This window comes from Boleophthalmus pectinirostris, unplaced genomic scaffold (assembly GCF_026225935.1).
Source record: "Boleophthalmus pectinirostris isolate CB_2022bp ecotype Guang Dong unplaced genomic scaffold, ASM2622593v1 HiC_scaffold_12, whole genome shotgun sequence".
Taxonomy (NCBI): domain Eukaryota; kingdom Metazoa; phylum Chordata; class Actinopteri; order Gobiiformes; family Gobiidae; genus Boleophthalmus; species Boleophthalmus pectinirostris.
In genome coordinates, this window is record NW_026571018.1 from 23,193,781 (window position 1) to 23,208,832 (window position 15,052).

General features: G+C 38.0%; 2 protein-coding genes across 7 annotated transcripts in view; both read left to right on the top strand.

Annotated features, from left to right (window-relative positions):
• The first annotated feature begins 1,853 nt into the window (after positions 1-1,853).
• On the top strand, positions 1,854-8,051 carry LOC110158414 (histone acetyltransferase KAT5). 3 transcript variants are annotated; one of them, XM_055148609.1, is made up of 16 exons: positions 1,854-1,923; positions 2,003-2,069; positions 2,578-2,646; positions 2,740-2,876; positions 3,050-3,121; positions 3,472-3,555; positions 4,036-4,209; positions 4,288-4,365; positions 4,625-4,687; positions 4,887-5,168; positions 5,240-5,329; positions 5,406-5,546; positions 5,618-5,711; positions 6,081-6,240; positions 6,672-6,753; positions 6,834-8,051. In XM_055148609.1, exons 1-16 carry the CDS (start codon positions 1,894-1,896, stop codon positions 6,966-6,968), a joined length of 1,758 nt encoding a protein of 585 aa, XP_055004584.1. In that variant the 5' UTR covers positions 1,854-1,893; the 3' UTR covers positions 6,969-8,051. The 3 variants fall into 3 exon arrangements, with proteins under 3 accessions (XP_055004584.1, XP_055004585.1, XP_020778552.2); XM_055148610.1 differs by having other exon boundaries at positions 4,920-5,168; XM_020922893.2 differs by lacking the exon at positions 3,472-3,555.
• A 553-nt stretch (positions 8,052-8,604) lies between these two features.
• Positions 8,605-15,052, top strand: part of zmp:0000001168 (signal-induced proliferation-associated 1-like protein 2) — a 34,788-nt gene continuing 28,340 nt past the window's right edge. The window contains exons 1-4 of one of the 4 annotated variants that reach the window (XM_055148307.1): positions 8,605-8,733; positions 8,832-8,924; positions 9,053-10,050; positions 10,992-11,430. The gene's annotated coding sequence lies outside the window, so the exon portion shown is untranslated. Of the gene's footprint in view, positions 8,734-8,831; positions 8,925-9,052; positions 10,051-10,678; positions 11,431-15,052 lie in introns of those variants that run through there. The other 3 variants (XM_055148308.1, XM_020922834.2, XM_055148309.1) reach the window with 3 other exon arrangements.

Here is a 15,052-nt window from a genome sequence, read left to right on the forward strand (position 1 = left end):
TTCCTGGTTTTAGAGCTTATTATTTGCACATTTGGTTTATGTGGACACACTTTACATGCTGCTGACACACACACACATTATTACATACAGGTTTACATAGACATTCAGACACAGACACTTTCACTGTTGGCAATGTTTAGAAGAGCCTCTCTGTCACAAGGCAATGCAAATAATTTCCAGTACACTTGCTATGAAATATTTCTTATTCAAACTATGCTACTTAGTAACATAATATATATATATTAAATGCATAAAATGTGAGTATATAATCAATGATTGTACAGTGAATATGTTATGCTGTAAAGAAAATGTACATTTGCACTTTTCAATGTATGCTTAATTATTTTATTTATTATAATTATTTATTTGTATTTTATTTTATTTTATTTTTCTATATCTCTGTGACGAGTGCTGCTTGAAAGTATAATGAGAAAACAGCAACTGAATGTTGCATGTTCACTTTAGGAATGACTTTACTGAAATACTACATTTCAAACTATAGCAAAATTTGTTTCTTCACTAAAAATAATTTTGCCAAGTTTGAGAAATGCCAGTTCTCAATTGGTTTAAAACACAGCTATGTTGGTTGAGAAAAGAGGCAGTGATATGTTTAATGTATGTAGCCTGTGCTTAGTTTCATAACGCTGTTTTAGAAAGCTGATTACTGTAGTTTTTGAATGACATCAATAGCAATATTCAACTCTGCAATTATTTATCTGCTCTGATGGTGTTTATTAATCTTGTAGTTCATTTATAATTATTTTTGCTCTTTCATTTAGAAAGTTTATGAGAAATTTTGACGATGCTGCAATATTATTATCTAGCCACCTTTGCAAAATTCAACAATGTAAAAAATGTACTTCAAAGTTTATTTATTCATCTTCCGAGTTTCATAATTTGGAGGAACAAAGTAACTGTTTTGGTCCTTTCAAAATTATTTCTAGCATTAAATATGCAGCATAAAATTCTTCTGCTTATCCTAGAATTATAAGATAACTGTGTGCCAGAACAAAACTGCGATAATCAGCAAAGCAATTGACCCGTCTGAGAATTTCATAAGGACCATGGTACCAAAGAACAGAACAAACAATAATATTTTAGTTCAGGGAAGGGGGGGAAAATCATCTGTGGAGAAATTAGCCAAAGAAATGCTCTGGAAAGAAGGGATGGTCAGTTACACCAAGAAAGTTATGAAAAGTAGACACTGCAGCCTTAGCTGATGTTTTTATTTTATTATCCAAGACACTGGAGATGCACATCAAGATGTGGTAAAATCCAAATCAAACATGTTATGTTTTGTTCTGTTTGTACTGATTTCTTCCGTTTCTTAAATGAACCACAGTTCTTCGTACGGTGTTACTTTTGAAGCTTTGTGGGCTGCTGAAGCTATTTCACACACGTGTTTACTAATAATTTGTTTGTCATTACTGTTGACATATTGTATGTGTTTCTTTATAATCTCACTGCAACTTCTCTGTACCAAATCATGTTCCAATGATTATAATAAAATTGTTGATAACCTTGTGTTGGTCCCTTTTCCATAAAGTCTATGGTTAAAAACACCAAACGGACATACGATGCAAACCAAACAAACTCAACCTACTCATCATCATACTCATAACACAAACATGTTTTGAGTATGTGAATACTGTGTGAGGGGATGGAAAATTGAGTGGAAGACTGATGCATCTAAATATAAGGAAATACTCCTACCCTTAAAATTTATCATATACAGTATATATATGCTGCTTACTGAAGAAGATAGTTATATCCTATTTTTGTTCCTGTTATCTTTTTCAGCTTCCTTTTTCATGAACTTAATCATCTTGATTTTTATTTGTTCTTTGGTACAGACCGGCATTTTCCCACAACACCCCGCTCCTGCTTTTACAGATGACGAAAATGGCGGACAACGCAACATCCGTAGGTTTCTAAAAGATGCTAATTCTAATAATAGCAATATTACCTTATCAAACTAAAATTGTCATATTTTTTTCAATAGGTTGACGTCGTCGAAGGCTGTCGCCTTCCCGTTTTGCGCAAAAACCAAGAACACGAAGACGAATGGCGTAAGTTTTTATCTGATTTTCGTAGCTAGCTAAGCTGCCTGGCTAATGCTAACAAGCGAGCCTCAGCTGTTGTCAATAGGCAGCACGGCCTCCACTGTAAACACAAAACACACAGCGGAAACTTACACATATAACGCTAGTTACGCAGGCTGAGTTGTTTTAGTTAAATATAACTTGTACGTTTGTAACATGAATACTATCAGATAACCCTGATTTGATATTACTATTTCAATGAGTATTTAATTCTCCAAATTATGATATTAATTGTTCTTCTGAACACAAAATTAACGCTGTCGTCGCATCGCATATTTAAAATTACACACACACTTTAAATTCCAAGCTCTCAAAGCAGAATCACATCTGCACATTGTTGTAAAACCTTAATGTGTTGGTTAGCAAACGTTTCATTCACGTACTGGCAAAATTGAATAAAAACATTTGATTTATTAACTATATTATAGTTAGAGTTTGTTCTAATTAAGCATTATGAGCTCTGTTTTATTTTTAGCACTGGCTGAAATCTTGAGTGTGAAGGAAGTCTCCTCAAGAAAACTTTACTATGTACATTATATTGACTGTAAGTATGATGTTATTAAGACATTGATAATGAAATATTGTATAGCCATTAATGGGCTGTCATTAACGCCAGAAACCTTTGTTTCTTTTACAGTTAATAAGCGTCTGGATGAGTGGGTCACATTGGATCGACTAGATCTGAAAAAGCTCCAATTCCCCAAAAAAGAAGCAAAGACTCCAACTAAAAATGGTCTTCCAGGGTCGCGACCCAGCTCTCCAGAAAGAGAAGTGGTGAGGGATATTAAATTACTTAGTATTTTCTTTACCAAATGTAATAGAAAAAAATGAACATGAACATAATTAGTGTAAGACTGCAGCCATTGCTATTTCATTACAGTGATACTATGGCTATGTAACTATGCCTCAAGACTTAAAGCTGAAATTTGTTTTGATTGTTGTTCTAGAAGTCAAATGAAGCTATCCAGCCATTTAAAGGGATTGTTCATTCCGTGAAGGAGGTTCCCAGAGATACTTTGGTACGGCTCATTCACTACAGCAGGTTATTGTCAGCACGTGACTGATTTGAAGAAGAAGTGGCCATCGTTGCTCCTATTAACAGCCCTTTAGTCATGTATGGATAATGAAGAGGCTGCTGTTGTATTTTCATGATGGCTTGTTTTATAGTAGATGTAGGAATGATCAGAATGTGTTGACAAATGTGTGCTATGTATAGTTTCAAAAATAATAGTCCCTTTTTAAACAAATAAATGTATTGAATTTATGAATTTAAATTCTGTTGGCTGCCAAAATGTGTTTCCAGTAAACATAAGGGTTAACGTGATTGTAAGTTAACCCTTTTCCCTCTCTTCCTTTCTGTTCAATTCAGAGGAAGAGTCTAGATCTCAACGTACAAACCACAACCACAACCACAGCCACAGCTCCTTCCAGAGGCAAAACCCTCCCTGCTCCGGTACAACTCGAATTTACCAGTTTTAAAGAGCCATGACAGAGACCTTTTTTACTGCTGGTGTTAACATTGGGGTAACTAAAACACTGCTGGGCAGGAGATAGTAATGTCACATAAGCTCAGTGGAGTTTATTGCTGTTTTTTTTTAAGTACCTTTTGTTTCAGGATGGGCATGGCAGCATAACTTATCCAAAATGGATAAATTTAGTTAATCTCCTATGTGTTAACACCAGGTTTAAATTAGGTTAGACTTTTTATGAACTAACCTTACAAATGTAATTATTGGTTTGCTGTGGCTTTCAATCAAACACAGTTTTAAACAATCGTGTGCAGCCAGTGACTGTGGTGCCTCGATATTAAGATTTTATACCTTTCCATAATCACTCTGGAAACGGCCTTTTAAACAAAATCAGTTTCTTTACTATTTGTCCTTTTTGAAAACCCATCTCTCTAAGATATTTCTGAGCCATGTGTTTGTTACAGAAGAGAAAAGCCGAGCCTCCTGCCCCCTTGGCTCCACAGGTGTCGCCTGCCCCCCCTGTGCCCTCTCTGCCAAGTTCAGCTGAAGCCTCTCAGGCAGCTGTGTATCCGGCCGCACGAGAGAGCACCACCTTCAAGTCCAGAGAAGACCACGAGCAGCTCACGTCTCTCACCACGGTAACGCCATTTAAACACAGATTATACTGATCTGAGGAGAGCAGCTTTTTGTAAAGAAACACTTGGATTTGTCAACAGAACGGCACCGCAGCTAGGCGTCTGATCCCCCCTCAGCCCGGCAGGAAGAGGAAGGCCAACTGCGGAGTCACCGATGAGGTATGGAAAAGTGTAAAACATTGAAGCAGAAATAATTAAATTGTTGTCAACTGTTTTTTCATTCTCATTTATTTTTTATTAGTGCTGTTAACCCAATGCTTGATCCTTTTTGAATTCTCTTGACCCACTCAAAGTCTGGAATCAAAATGCCAAAATGCTTTCGGTCTGACTTCCGAAAACAGATGAATTGATTGATGTAAAGCAATTCCTATTCTCCTCTTTAGTTTCCAAAGGCCATGTTTTTGTCTTTTTCTGCTAGATGATAAAGGTTTTGCAGTATAACAAGCCTCAAAGTGCCAGTGTCTTTCTACCACCACCAGAGGTCTGTTTAATTTCCTATTATTGCCCGTTGATTTGTGTGTTGATTGACTATTTCATAGTGGGTCCAATAAAACAGAGGTGTCCCTTTCCTCTGACCCAATTTTACTTTAACCCCTTATTATTTAAATTGTGTTTAATGGTGACTAAATGCAATGTCTTGTTATCTGAAATGTAATTATTAAACGCTTTATGCCACACAGACATTATCTAATGTGGGAGTTGTTCTCAACCAGGATTCCCAGGACAGCTCTGATGGGATCCCCACAGCACCCCGCATGACGGGCAGTTTGGTGTCTGACCGTAGCCATGACGACATCGTCACGCGAATGAAAAACATAGAGTGTATTGAGCTCGGGCGACACAGGCTGAAGCCTTGGTACTTCTCCCCGTATCCACAGGAGCTGACATCACTGCCCATCCTCTACCTCTGCGAATTCTGCCTCAAATACGTCAAAAGTCTCAAGTGTCTCCAAAGACATTTAGTAAGAACTGCCTTGTTATAAACCTATGTGCACTGGTGAAAGTTTTACTCAGCTTTATGCTCTTTCCACAGACAAAATGTAACCTACGACATCCGCCTGGCAATGAGATCTACCGCAAAGGCACCATTTCATTTTTTGAAATTGATGGCAGAAAAAACAAAGTCTGTAATTCATTTTTTTTGTATTTATTGGTGATACCTTCCCAGATTACACTAACATAATATTTTCTCTTTTTAGACGTATTCCCAGAACCTGTGTTTAATCGCTAAGTGTTTCCTGGACCACAAAACCTTATACTACGATACCGACCCTTTTCTCTTTTATGTAATGACTGAATATGACTCCAAAGGCTTCCACATAGTTGGCTACTTCTCGAAGGTACTAACAATCACTTCAAAATATCAAAGTGTTCATTGTTTCGTTACTAATATAAATATACATGTACACAGGAGAAAGAGTCCACTGAAGATTATAATGTGGCCTGCATCTTAACCTTACCTCCATACCAGCGCAGGGGCTATGGCAAGCTGCTCATCGAGTTCAGTAAGTAAAGATGGCACTAGCAGATTCTCTTTGTTTGACTATTAGAGCTGCAACTAATTATTCTTTAATAGTTTGTGATTTTTTTTATTTTTTTTTTGACTCAAGCAATAACAAGACTGAAATGCAACCATGCTTATTTTTATAGTCAACTAGTCACAATTAGTCTATTAAATCATTTCAGACCTTGTGAATATCTAGATTAGTCAGACAGTCGGGGGCCTCTTGGGGCTCAGGAGGCAGGGATGGTTGTGCGTGTACTAGTTGGGTTAATGCTTTGATCTATAAGTGTTTGACAATGGATGTACTAGCTGTAAAATGTGAATCTGTGTGCTGGTTTACATGAAAAATGTTCTGGTTTGTGCTTGTCAGGTTATGAACTTTCCAAAGTAGAAGGGAAAACCGGCACTCCTGAAAAACCACTCTCCGATTTAGGTCTTCTGTCCTATCGCTCCTACTGGTCTCAAACTATTTTAGAAATACTTATGGACCTCAAGCCTGACAATGGGGAGCGGCCTCAAATAACCATCAAGTAGGTACCTCTTTATTGCTTAGCCAAGTAGTTACACAAACTGGTGTCTTATATTTACCTGCAGCTAAAATTTGATCCTTATCTGTTTGCTGAAGGTATTGGATTACTGAAATGTCATGTGAACTATTAAATCTCATAAATGAGTAATCTGATTGTTTTCTGATTCTTCATAACTGTGCTGGTTTGGACAAGGAAATGTACTGAATGAAAGTGTGATTTTAAAAGTCACTGTAATTTGACTTCCAAATTCATCATTAGCTTTAAAAATCAGTTCATTAACTGACTCATCCCACCCGGTGTTTTTGATGATCAGATTTGTTTTGTTTGTATAAACACACCAAAGATATCTAATTGTGGAGTTATCAGATTATTCTAGTCTTCCAATTTTAGTAGATTTTAGTAAATGTAATAATTTGTTGTTTCTCTTTCAGTGAAATTAGTGAGATGACAAGTGTTAAGAAAGAAGATGTCATTTCAACGCTACAGTACCTCAATCTGATCAACTATTATAAGGTAAAAGTTAAACAACTCACTGTTTAGTTTTGTCCACTTGCTGCCTTGATTTTAAATGTGATTTTTAAAATTATATCTAGGGTCAGTACATCTTGACACTTTCAGAGGAGATTGTGGATGGACATGAAAAAGCCATGCAGAAGAGACATCTGCGTATAGATCCAAAATGCCTTCACTTCACACCCAAGGACTGGAGCAAGAGGGGCAAGTGGTAGACCCCACCCACTATCCACCTGAACATGGGAAGTACTACCGCTGTTCACAAACCCATTTTTAAGTCCCAAACTTTTCAGAACTCCAACACAAGGCTTTTTTGTCATGAACAATATAAAAACTGTGGGATAAAGTACACACTGGTTAGTAACACCGAGGAGAAGCTGCAACTACTGTGCATCAGACTGTCTTTCTATGTAGTTTATGTTGTGTCAAGATCATTTGTAAGACAAACATTTTTTAATGGGATCAAGCTGAAACCCCCATAATAAATCTAATCTAAATAGATATGTTTATTTGTTTACAGCATTGAAAATCTGTTTGTGAACAAGTGAAAAAAGTGGACATTTTATCTTTTTTATTTTTGTTTTCATACAAAATAAATGCTAATATATAGCACTCCAAATTTAGCAGTGACTGTGTGAATACATTTTATTCATAGTAATGTTAATATATGTAAGTGGCACATTAAGTCGAAACACTATTAGGAGCAATTTGTACAGTATGTGGCCAAATCCTTTAGCTAGTGGTGTGTTTGGACTGGTTGTTTTTGTGTAGGAATAATTAAAAATATGATGAATTGTTATTCATGCAAAATAACTTAACTCTTCAGTGCCTGGATTTCCTACTTGATAGGATTGTCCACTTTAGGAATTAGAAAAAGTCATCTACCTAAAATGAAAAATTCACATTGAGTTCCATGTTGGTTTTCAATTGTCACATGAAAGTTAGTGTTTTTACCTTTTAGATCAGATCCTGTGTGACCATGCTGTGTGCAATGAGACAAATCAACATATCTTTTTTATGTTTCTGTAAATGTAAAAATGAAAATCTGATTGTAAAAACATAGAAAGGCCATGTTGAACTGTTACAGGAATTTAAATGATGTATACAGTACAGTTTTTACTTCCATGAAATCGCACAATATTGTTACCAGAAGGCAGTGATTTATTTCTTTGACATTGTGTTTTATGTTTACATGTCACATAAGATGTTGAATTTAATATATCTTTAAGTGGAACACAGTCAAACATTCAATTTGATATGGACGCATTGAACAGTTCATAAAAAAGGAAAAAAAGCAACATCCTGTGTCTTTATATTTTAATGCACTTTGTCATGTGGTGGGCAGAATGGTACCTTGTCTTATAACAACTGAGAATCTTTTTTTTTTTTTTTTTAAATTATGATTTGTCATATTGTGACCTCATTTGGGTACTTTGCATTGTCCCTCAACGTCTTATATGTGCTCTAAATGGCATTTATGATTCTGCCTGACCTGCTTGTCCTGTTGGAGATTTGTTTTTCCTAGAACGGTCTACAGTATGGCATTAAAATTATCTGTCTACATGGAGACAAGCAGCTGATCTTTGGAGATGTGACCCTACAGTCAAAATGCATGCTTTTTCAAAGTATTTTATAAATGTAATGTAATTTTAAGATATACGTATAAGGCCTTATGTATACGTTAAGGTCATAACTTTGAAAATCCAAACAAAACGATAAGATCTTGGAGACAGCAGGTGGCAGACCTCTCCCCCCAAAAAGTTGCATAGCACACCCTCTAAACAGCAAAAGTTGAGTTTCGCTGTCAACTGCAAGACGGCATGTTGCACACGAGGGGGCGCTGTGGCACTTGAGGTTGTTTCTCCAAATCAAGCATTAACAAACTTAACACCGCCACTGTCAAAGCATGTGACTGATGCTTTAATATGTATTTATCCAATCTTTATCATAAGGACAGGTCTCAGGACACCATAACTGCAGGTAAGCGTTTTTAAAAACAGTAAAACTTGATAGCATTCATAATAACTGTGAATAGACCAGCAGTCAGGATAGAATTACATTTCGTGATCTTTCTTTAGAGTTGTTAATGGCCGCTTGGGGCAAACATTGATTTCAATGAAGGTACCAAACACAAGACGGTTTTAACAAAGTGAAAATCCTTTCTTCTGAGAGTAAGCATTACATTTAAATATCTGCAACTCTAAACGTTTGGTGTAATTTTTTACATCTCTTGCTCATAAGAATAAGATTTGTAATTCTGATAATTTTTGCCTATTTTCTTGTGTGCCCTCGCACCTAGCGGAGTCCAGGATGACACGGAGGAATTTCACTCTAATCTAAGGTCCTCTCCACATGTAGACAGTCTTCTTCCTGATCTGTGCTTCTCATGTTAAAGCCTACATTCTACCTCCTGGACCCTGTCTGTCTTTTTTTTTTTTTTTTTCTTCAGTCATAACCTAATTTTACTTTTTACATTTAACATTTGAAGATGTTGATATCGTGCCAAATTTGAGCCAATAGTCTACTTGATGAAAATATGCTAAATAAGTGTCTAACTGGCTTCAGGCTTAAGTACCTGCACCCCCAATAATGTAATTATGTGTATAATAACAACATTGTGAGATGTTTGTGTGCTCCTTCCACAGGGTGTCACTGTAGCTCAGGGCGATTTACTCTCCTGTGGGGGACTTCTCATAACTGTGTAGAAGTTAAAGTACTTAAAGTTAAAGTACTACACAATTGCAAAACTACTACAAAATGGCTGTTGTAAATCAACTCATATTTTTATACTTAACTATTTGCATTGTAATAGACAGTTCAGTGGGCATAATGAAAAACTCTAGTAGTTAATTTGCATCTATAATGAGTCATAGAAGTTATTTCAGCCCCCACTATCCAGCTAAAAATGTATCCTCCAAATTACTGTTATTGAAAAATAGGTCAATATGGTAATTACGATGACAGGCCTATGGTTTCCACTCTCTGAACAGTTTGACTCGTATCAACCCAACCACTGTTTTTATTTTCTCTTATCTGCAGCAGACACGCTCTTTTAAGAGTGGAGGCTCCTCCACCCCTGAAGCCCCCGCCCTGCACTGCTCGGAGCCTGACCAGAGCCTCTGACCTGCTAACACATACACACACACACACACACACACACACACACACACACAGAGGGCCATATGGTGCAACCGGGTCATACCTCATCCAGTCATTACTGGGGGTGGAGGACAGTGACTGCTGCTGCTGAGGTCAAAATACCAAAAGTCTGTATCTTGGACACCATGATGCTCACAGGTAAACATAAAAATGCATTATGTAACTTTTCTGGTGGAGGGTCCACCACCTGCTCATCTCCATGAAGGCGTTTTTGCTTGCCTGTAATGCTACACAACATGGCATTACATTCATGTATCCCATGAAAACTAGTAGATAATGTCACCAGGCAAAGTTACAGGTCAGATCTGTGGAGAGAAGACCATGCTCACAGAAAGATACTTTCTAGCAATAAAAACACCTGCATGATATATATGTTCAATGCTGTACTCTGGAACCCCAGGTAAAACAATAACCTGCACATAGTACACCTTTAAAGATGCTGCAGTGTCTGATGGGAAAGAGGAAAAGTCCAGCTGGGTGTTGTTATGGCCCCGGTGCGGCTGTGTAATTGTTTGGAGGCAGGTTGATTGTTTGTTGTGGGGTGGACCCTCACGCACCACGTTTGAGGAGCACACAGTGGTCTGACAAATAAACTGTGTCTCCAGCAGACACACACTTTGACCTTTGACCCCCAGCCTTTATCTCCTTGCTCCAGAAATGTCAGTGTGTCACTTTCTGAATCACTCATTCAATACATTTTACTAGTAACATTGGCTCTCTTAATTGACAGAACAATTACCAATTATAATCTAATTTCTCAAAATAGATTTATCTGGGTGTGTACTCTTTGTGACAGCCCCCAGCCTAAGTGAATGGAAATGTTTGTACTGATGACGTGAGTAAAAAAATACAATAACATTTTACTGTAAAGGGCTTACACAGTAATGCAGAAGACACCATTTATCCACTGTACTGGGACAAAAAATCCCAGCATAACTTAACCAAAGACTGTTGGCAATAATTTTTTGTTATTGTCTTATTACATAAGATACAATTCAAACTGTGAGTACTGTCTGTGCATTCAGCAACTATTATTCCACTATTTTGCTTGTAAAGCATTTTTCACATTTCCACCACAGTGATGTCGCTTCGCCTAGCTGCTGTCCATCGCTGCTTCTCTGACAAGGAAATGAGGAGGGGTTTGTGTGACAGAAAGAGAGAGAGAGAGAGAGAAAGAGGAGGAGGAGAGAGAGGGGGGCCGGCCTTGGTGTGATGTGAATGGAATCGAATCAGCGCAAAAGGGGAGGAAGCCCAGCACAAATCAACCTGCCTCTTGACTTAACAACAGACTGACACAGAGAGGCACCGGCTTGGATCTGCAAAAGTGCGTGCCCCGACTTCCTTTTTCGTCACTATTGTTATTATTTTAGGAGGAACCAAAGCCTAGAGGAACTGAAGAAAAACTCACCGTGGAAATAGAATAGCAGAAAAATGCTGTCATGGGGAGAGCAGGGGAGGGAGCTGACAATGAGGAACAGGATGGATCGTGGCAGGGTCGACCGGAGCTAAAATGTGGAGGTAAGTCTATGCTTTTCTTTATGCATTTTGTTGTAGCAAGATGCAGTGAAAGCTTTTCCTGTGTCCTCGTGCCCTCCTTTTCTGATGGTAATGAATTTAGATGGACAGGCCGGCTAGCGCATACCTCTGCATATGCACCCATACACAGACACAATGTATGAGCTATCATATAATCCCCTAGCCTGTCCTCTCCCTGCCTTTTATTCCCATTGTGTAGCATCTAGCACATTTGAATGTATTCGCAGGATGACCCAGAGTCACTTTAAGCTGAGGTACACATGCTTAGTTATCATAGCATCCTGCCAACCCCCCCAACCTTTGTCGCATTTCATATCCCCCCTCCACCATCACCTCCTCCTCCTCCCCCGACTCTCACCCCCCACTTCTTTGCTGTCTTTCTCCATTGTGCCGCGTCCCCGTAGCGAGAGGCATAAGCAGCGTTATGACATGCTCGAGCCAAGCTGCCCGACCGGGAGACAGAGGCAGAGGAGGGGGTCAAGGTGGCAGCAGGCGTGGATGCTTGCTTAGAGAGATGCTAGGAGGATGGAGGAGAGAAAGCAGTGACTGAAAGACATAAGGGAAAAGGAAGCAGGATTGTCAATGTAATGAAAAAGCCATTTTATGTGCTGGTGTTGGCCTAGGATTTGAGTGGGTAAAGAGGATTGTACGCACTGCTGTGCAGAGACAATGATGGTATAAAATTATGACTACTGTGGTGTTCTGGCACTAAAAATATGGCATTTATAGTGTCAAGTATCCTTCCCCCTTCTTTGCATTTGTTTATCCCCCAACAGTAGTATCAACAGAACCCCTCAAAAGACAGAATAGAGAGCTATATGGGTGCAGTAGGGACAGCATCAATAATCACATTTATTGCATAAGACCATTTCATTCATTTATTCCATATTGATTATAATGTGGTTGACATTGGTAATATTTTCCCTGAGGATGAGATGCTCTTTGTTTCTGTGGGCAGCGATGAGTGCATGTATCCTGGTGGCCGTTGACTAAACTGACAGAGATAGGGTGATGTCATCTGGGTTGATTTGAGATGTCGTCTGGCAGGTGTGCTGAAGAGAAAAGGACCTAGTTTTAACTCCGCCTGCTCTGTGCTCTTTATAGGAAATGAAGAATAGTCTTGTCATACACTCACCTCTCGAGAACAGTTCACTGACATAATGGTGCTAACCGTATGCAGCCTATTTTTTCAGAACTACAAAGTCAAACCCGTTCTGACAATACCGGCGTGCATCTTGAATTAATTAACAAAATCTGTTTGAATATTAACAATGATAACTATTCCCACTAGTATCTTAGCTCCATGGGAAATTGTTTTAATAGAGAAAAGCATTTGATCCTTTGCCCTTATATGCACTTGTCCATCGCCGTAAAATTGAAATGTCTTTATTCTTCCCATTGCTCCCTGAAGTCAGACCTCCGGCAAATTAGTAATTCACAGTCTGTGCTCACGGTTTGCGTAAAGTACTCACTTAGTAACACTTAGTTCCTATTGGTTACTGAAATGAATAAAATGTCATATAACTATCACATGTGTCAAGCTGTGATTGGTACAGCTGATATTTTAATGAGATTGATTCATTGATCAATTCTTACATCACACACCATGGATATGTATATAAAGGGTTATTAACTTCACAGGGCCAAGACAGACTTTTGGTGAAATAGCTCTTCTTTTTCTCATTGCTCATTGCACTGTGTAATAATATATTTTAAGGTGTTTGCATTTTATCTAAGATCATAATGTCTAATATTTTTGTTAATCAGTATTTACTGCTAACCTGTTTGAATTAAAGCCTATTTAGAGACTGAATGCTGTTACTTACTATGAAATAAATCACTATATTGCACAGTCTATCGGCTGTCTGTATTTCCAATTTATATTAAATAAGCTATATGCATCAGCCCCCAAAATTCCATATCGGTCGACCTCTAATGTTAACTAGGCATCATTTGTTATGGTTTGAAAGCAGGTCTTAGCATGTATTGACCCTTTGCTCCTCGTCTTTCTGGCGACACTGTCTGGTACATACAGTAGGTGTCCTGTCCTCTAAGAGCTTCCTGTGGGACTGTCCCATCTGTAGAGGCAGAGGTAGATTTCAGATCAATCAGCTTCTCTCCTGCAGCAAACTTGAGACTGGAGTCAAGATGGCTCAAGGGTACGCATCCACTGTGCGGTTTGTGTTGTAAAGCTATCCCTGCCTTATACTATCAAAGGCTTTTGCAGTCCTCAGAAAGCAGGGCAAGTTTTGTGTCATTAGCAGAGTGAGTGCAGGTGGGGAAGTGTTCAACTAATGATGACTTATAGCCAGAGATGCACTACAGGGTGAACAGGTCCAGTATTTGTACTTTTACTTTCATCCTGAATCTAGTGAAAATGATGCACTACTGTTTCCCAAAACAAGCCTCTGGTTTGACAAATAGCTAACAAGAGTCAACAAGAGTCATTACCCACTGCACTGAGGTGACAGCAGGAAACCTAACAAGCTAACTGTGGGAGCACCATAAGGCTTGTTTCCATTGGTTCACCTTGGAATGGTACGGTCCAAAGGCCTTTAAACTACAAGATTTATCACAGACAAATTTAAGCCATAATTTCAAGTGTTGTAAATGCTGCAGTTATTTAAGTACCTTTATTTCCTCTTCAAACAACCTAATATCCTGTCTTATTCTGTATAAAAGCCGCTAACCATGTTTTGAAATGTATGAGATTCTCTTATTAGTTTAGCAGTTCATTTTCCTCTGTTAAATGTTGACATGTTTAAAATGTAAATATTAAAAATACATATTTTCGAATCTATTCATAAATCCAATGCTTATTAGAACTATTGTCATTAGACACTTTCATTTACTCATTTTGCCCACAGACTGACCTAATTCAGAGTGTTTTCAGAGTAGTTTTAAATATAATGAAGTTACAGGCTGATCTATCACTGGGCTGAGTCAGTGTTTTTGGATACACTTTGCCCATTTACACAAAAGGTTCCCTGTGGGTCTCAGTGTGGGCAGAAGGACAGAAGGAGTGAGGATGTAGTAAAGCCCTCAACAGTCAAACTGCTTCCTGTGGTCTGTCCCAACAGAAAAATCACTCCTTATTAGTGATCTCCAGAGAAGTTGCTTTTTATTGAGTATGTCATCATTTTAATATTTAATATTTATTGCATGACAGAAGCTAATGAGTCAAACACTGGCTACAACACATTTGTATAATGATTATGTTGTATTTATCTTTCCTTTGAAATGCCTCTAAATGACTCATCAGTTCTACTTTCAGCACAAAACAATTTCATGTGTTCAAATTTACACTGGGAATAACTAAGTACAGTTTCTTAATATACTGTGATGAAAAGGCTCCAACAGCAATATAAAGAACATTTGATGATCACCTTGGAGAGAAATATATTACTGGAAGCATTTTAAATTGGTGAGATATTGCTGAAGTATGAGATACTGGAGAGATTGAAATTGATTCATATATTTTCAATAAGAAGTTAATGAAAATTGTAATGTGTCGTTCACGCTTGCAATAGCTTGTTGGGACCAATGTTGGTTCTTGCTTGACCACTTAAGTATAAAATCTACAGGATACACTAAAGCGACCCTC

Bases quoted from the DNA above. Each gene is read 5' to 3' on its own strand.
- LOC110158414 (XM_055148609.1), top strand. From the start codon at position 1,894: ATGACGAAAATGGCGGACAACGCAACATCC. The intron at 3,556-4,035 runs GTACAACTCGAA...TGTTTGTTACAG, and splicing joins GCAAAACCCTCCCTGCTCCG to AAGAGAAAAGCCGAGCCTCC. The intron at 4,688-4,886 runs GTCTGTTTAATT...TATGCCACACAG, and splicing joins TCTTTCTACCACCACCAGAG to ACATTATCTAATGTGGGAGT.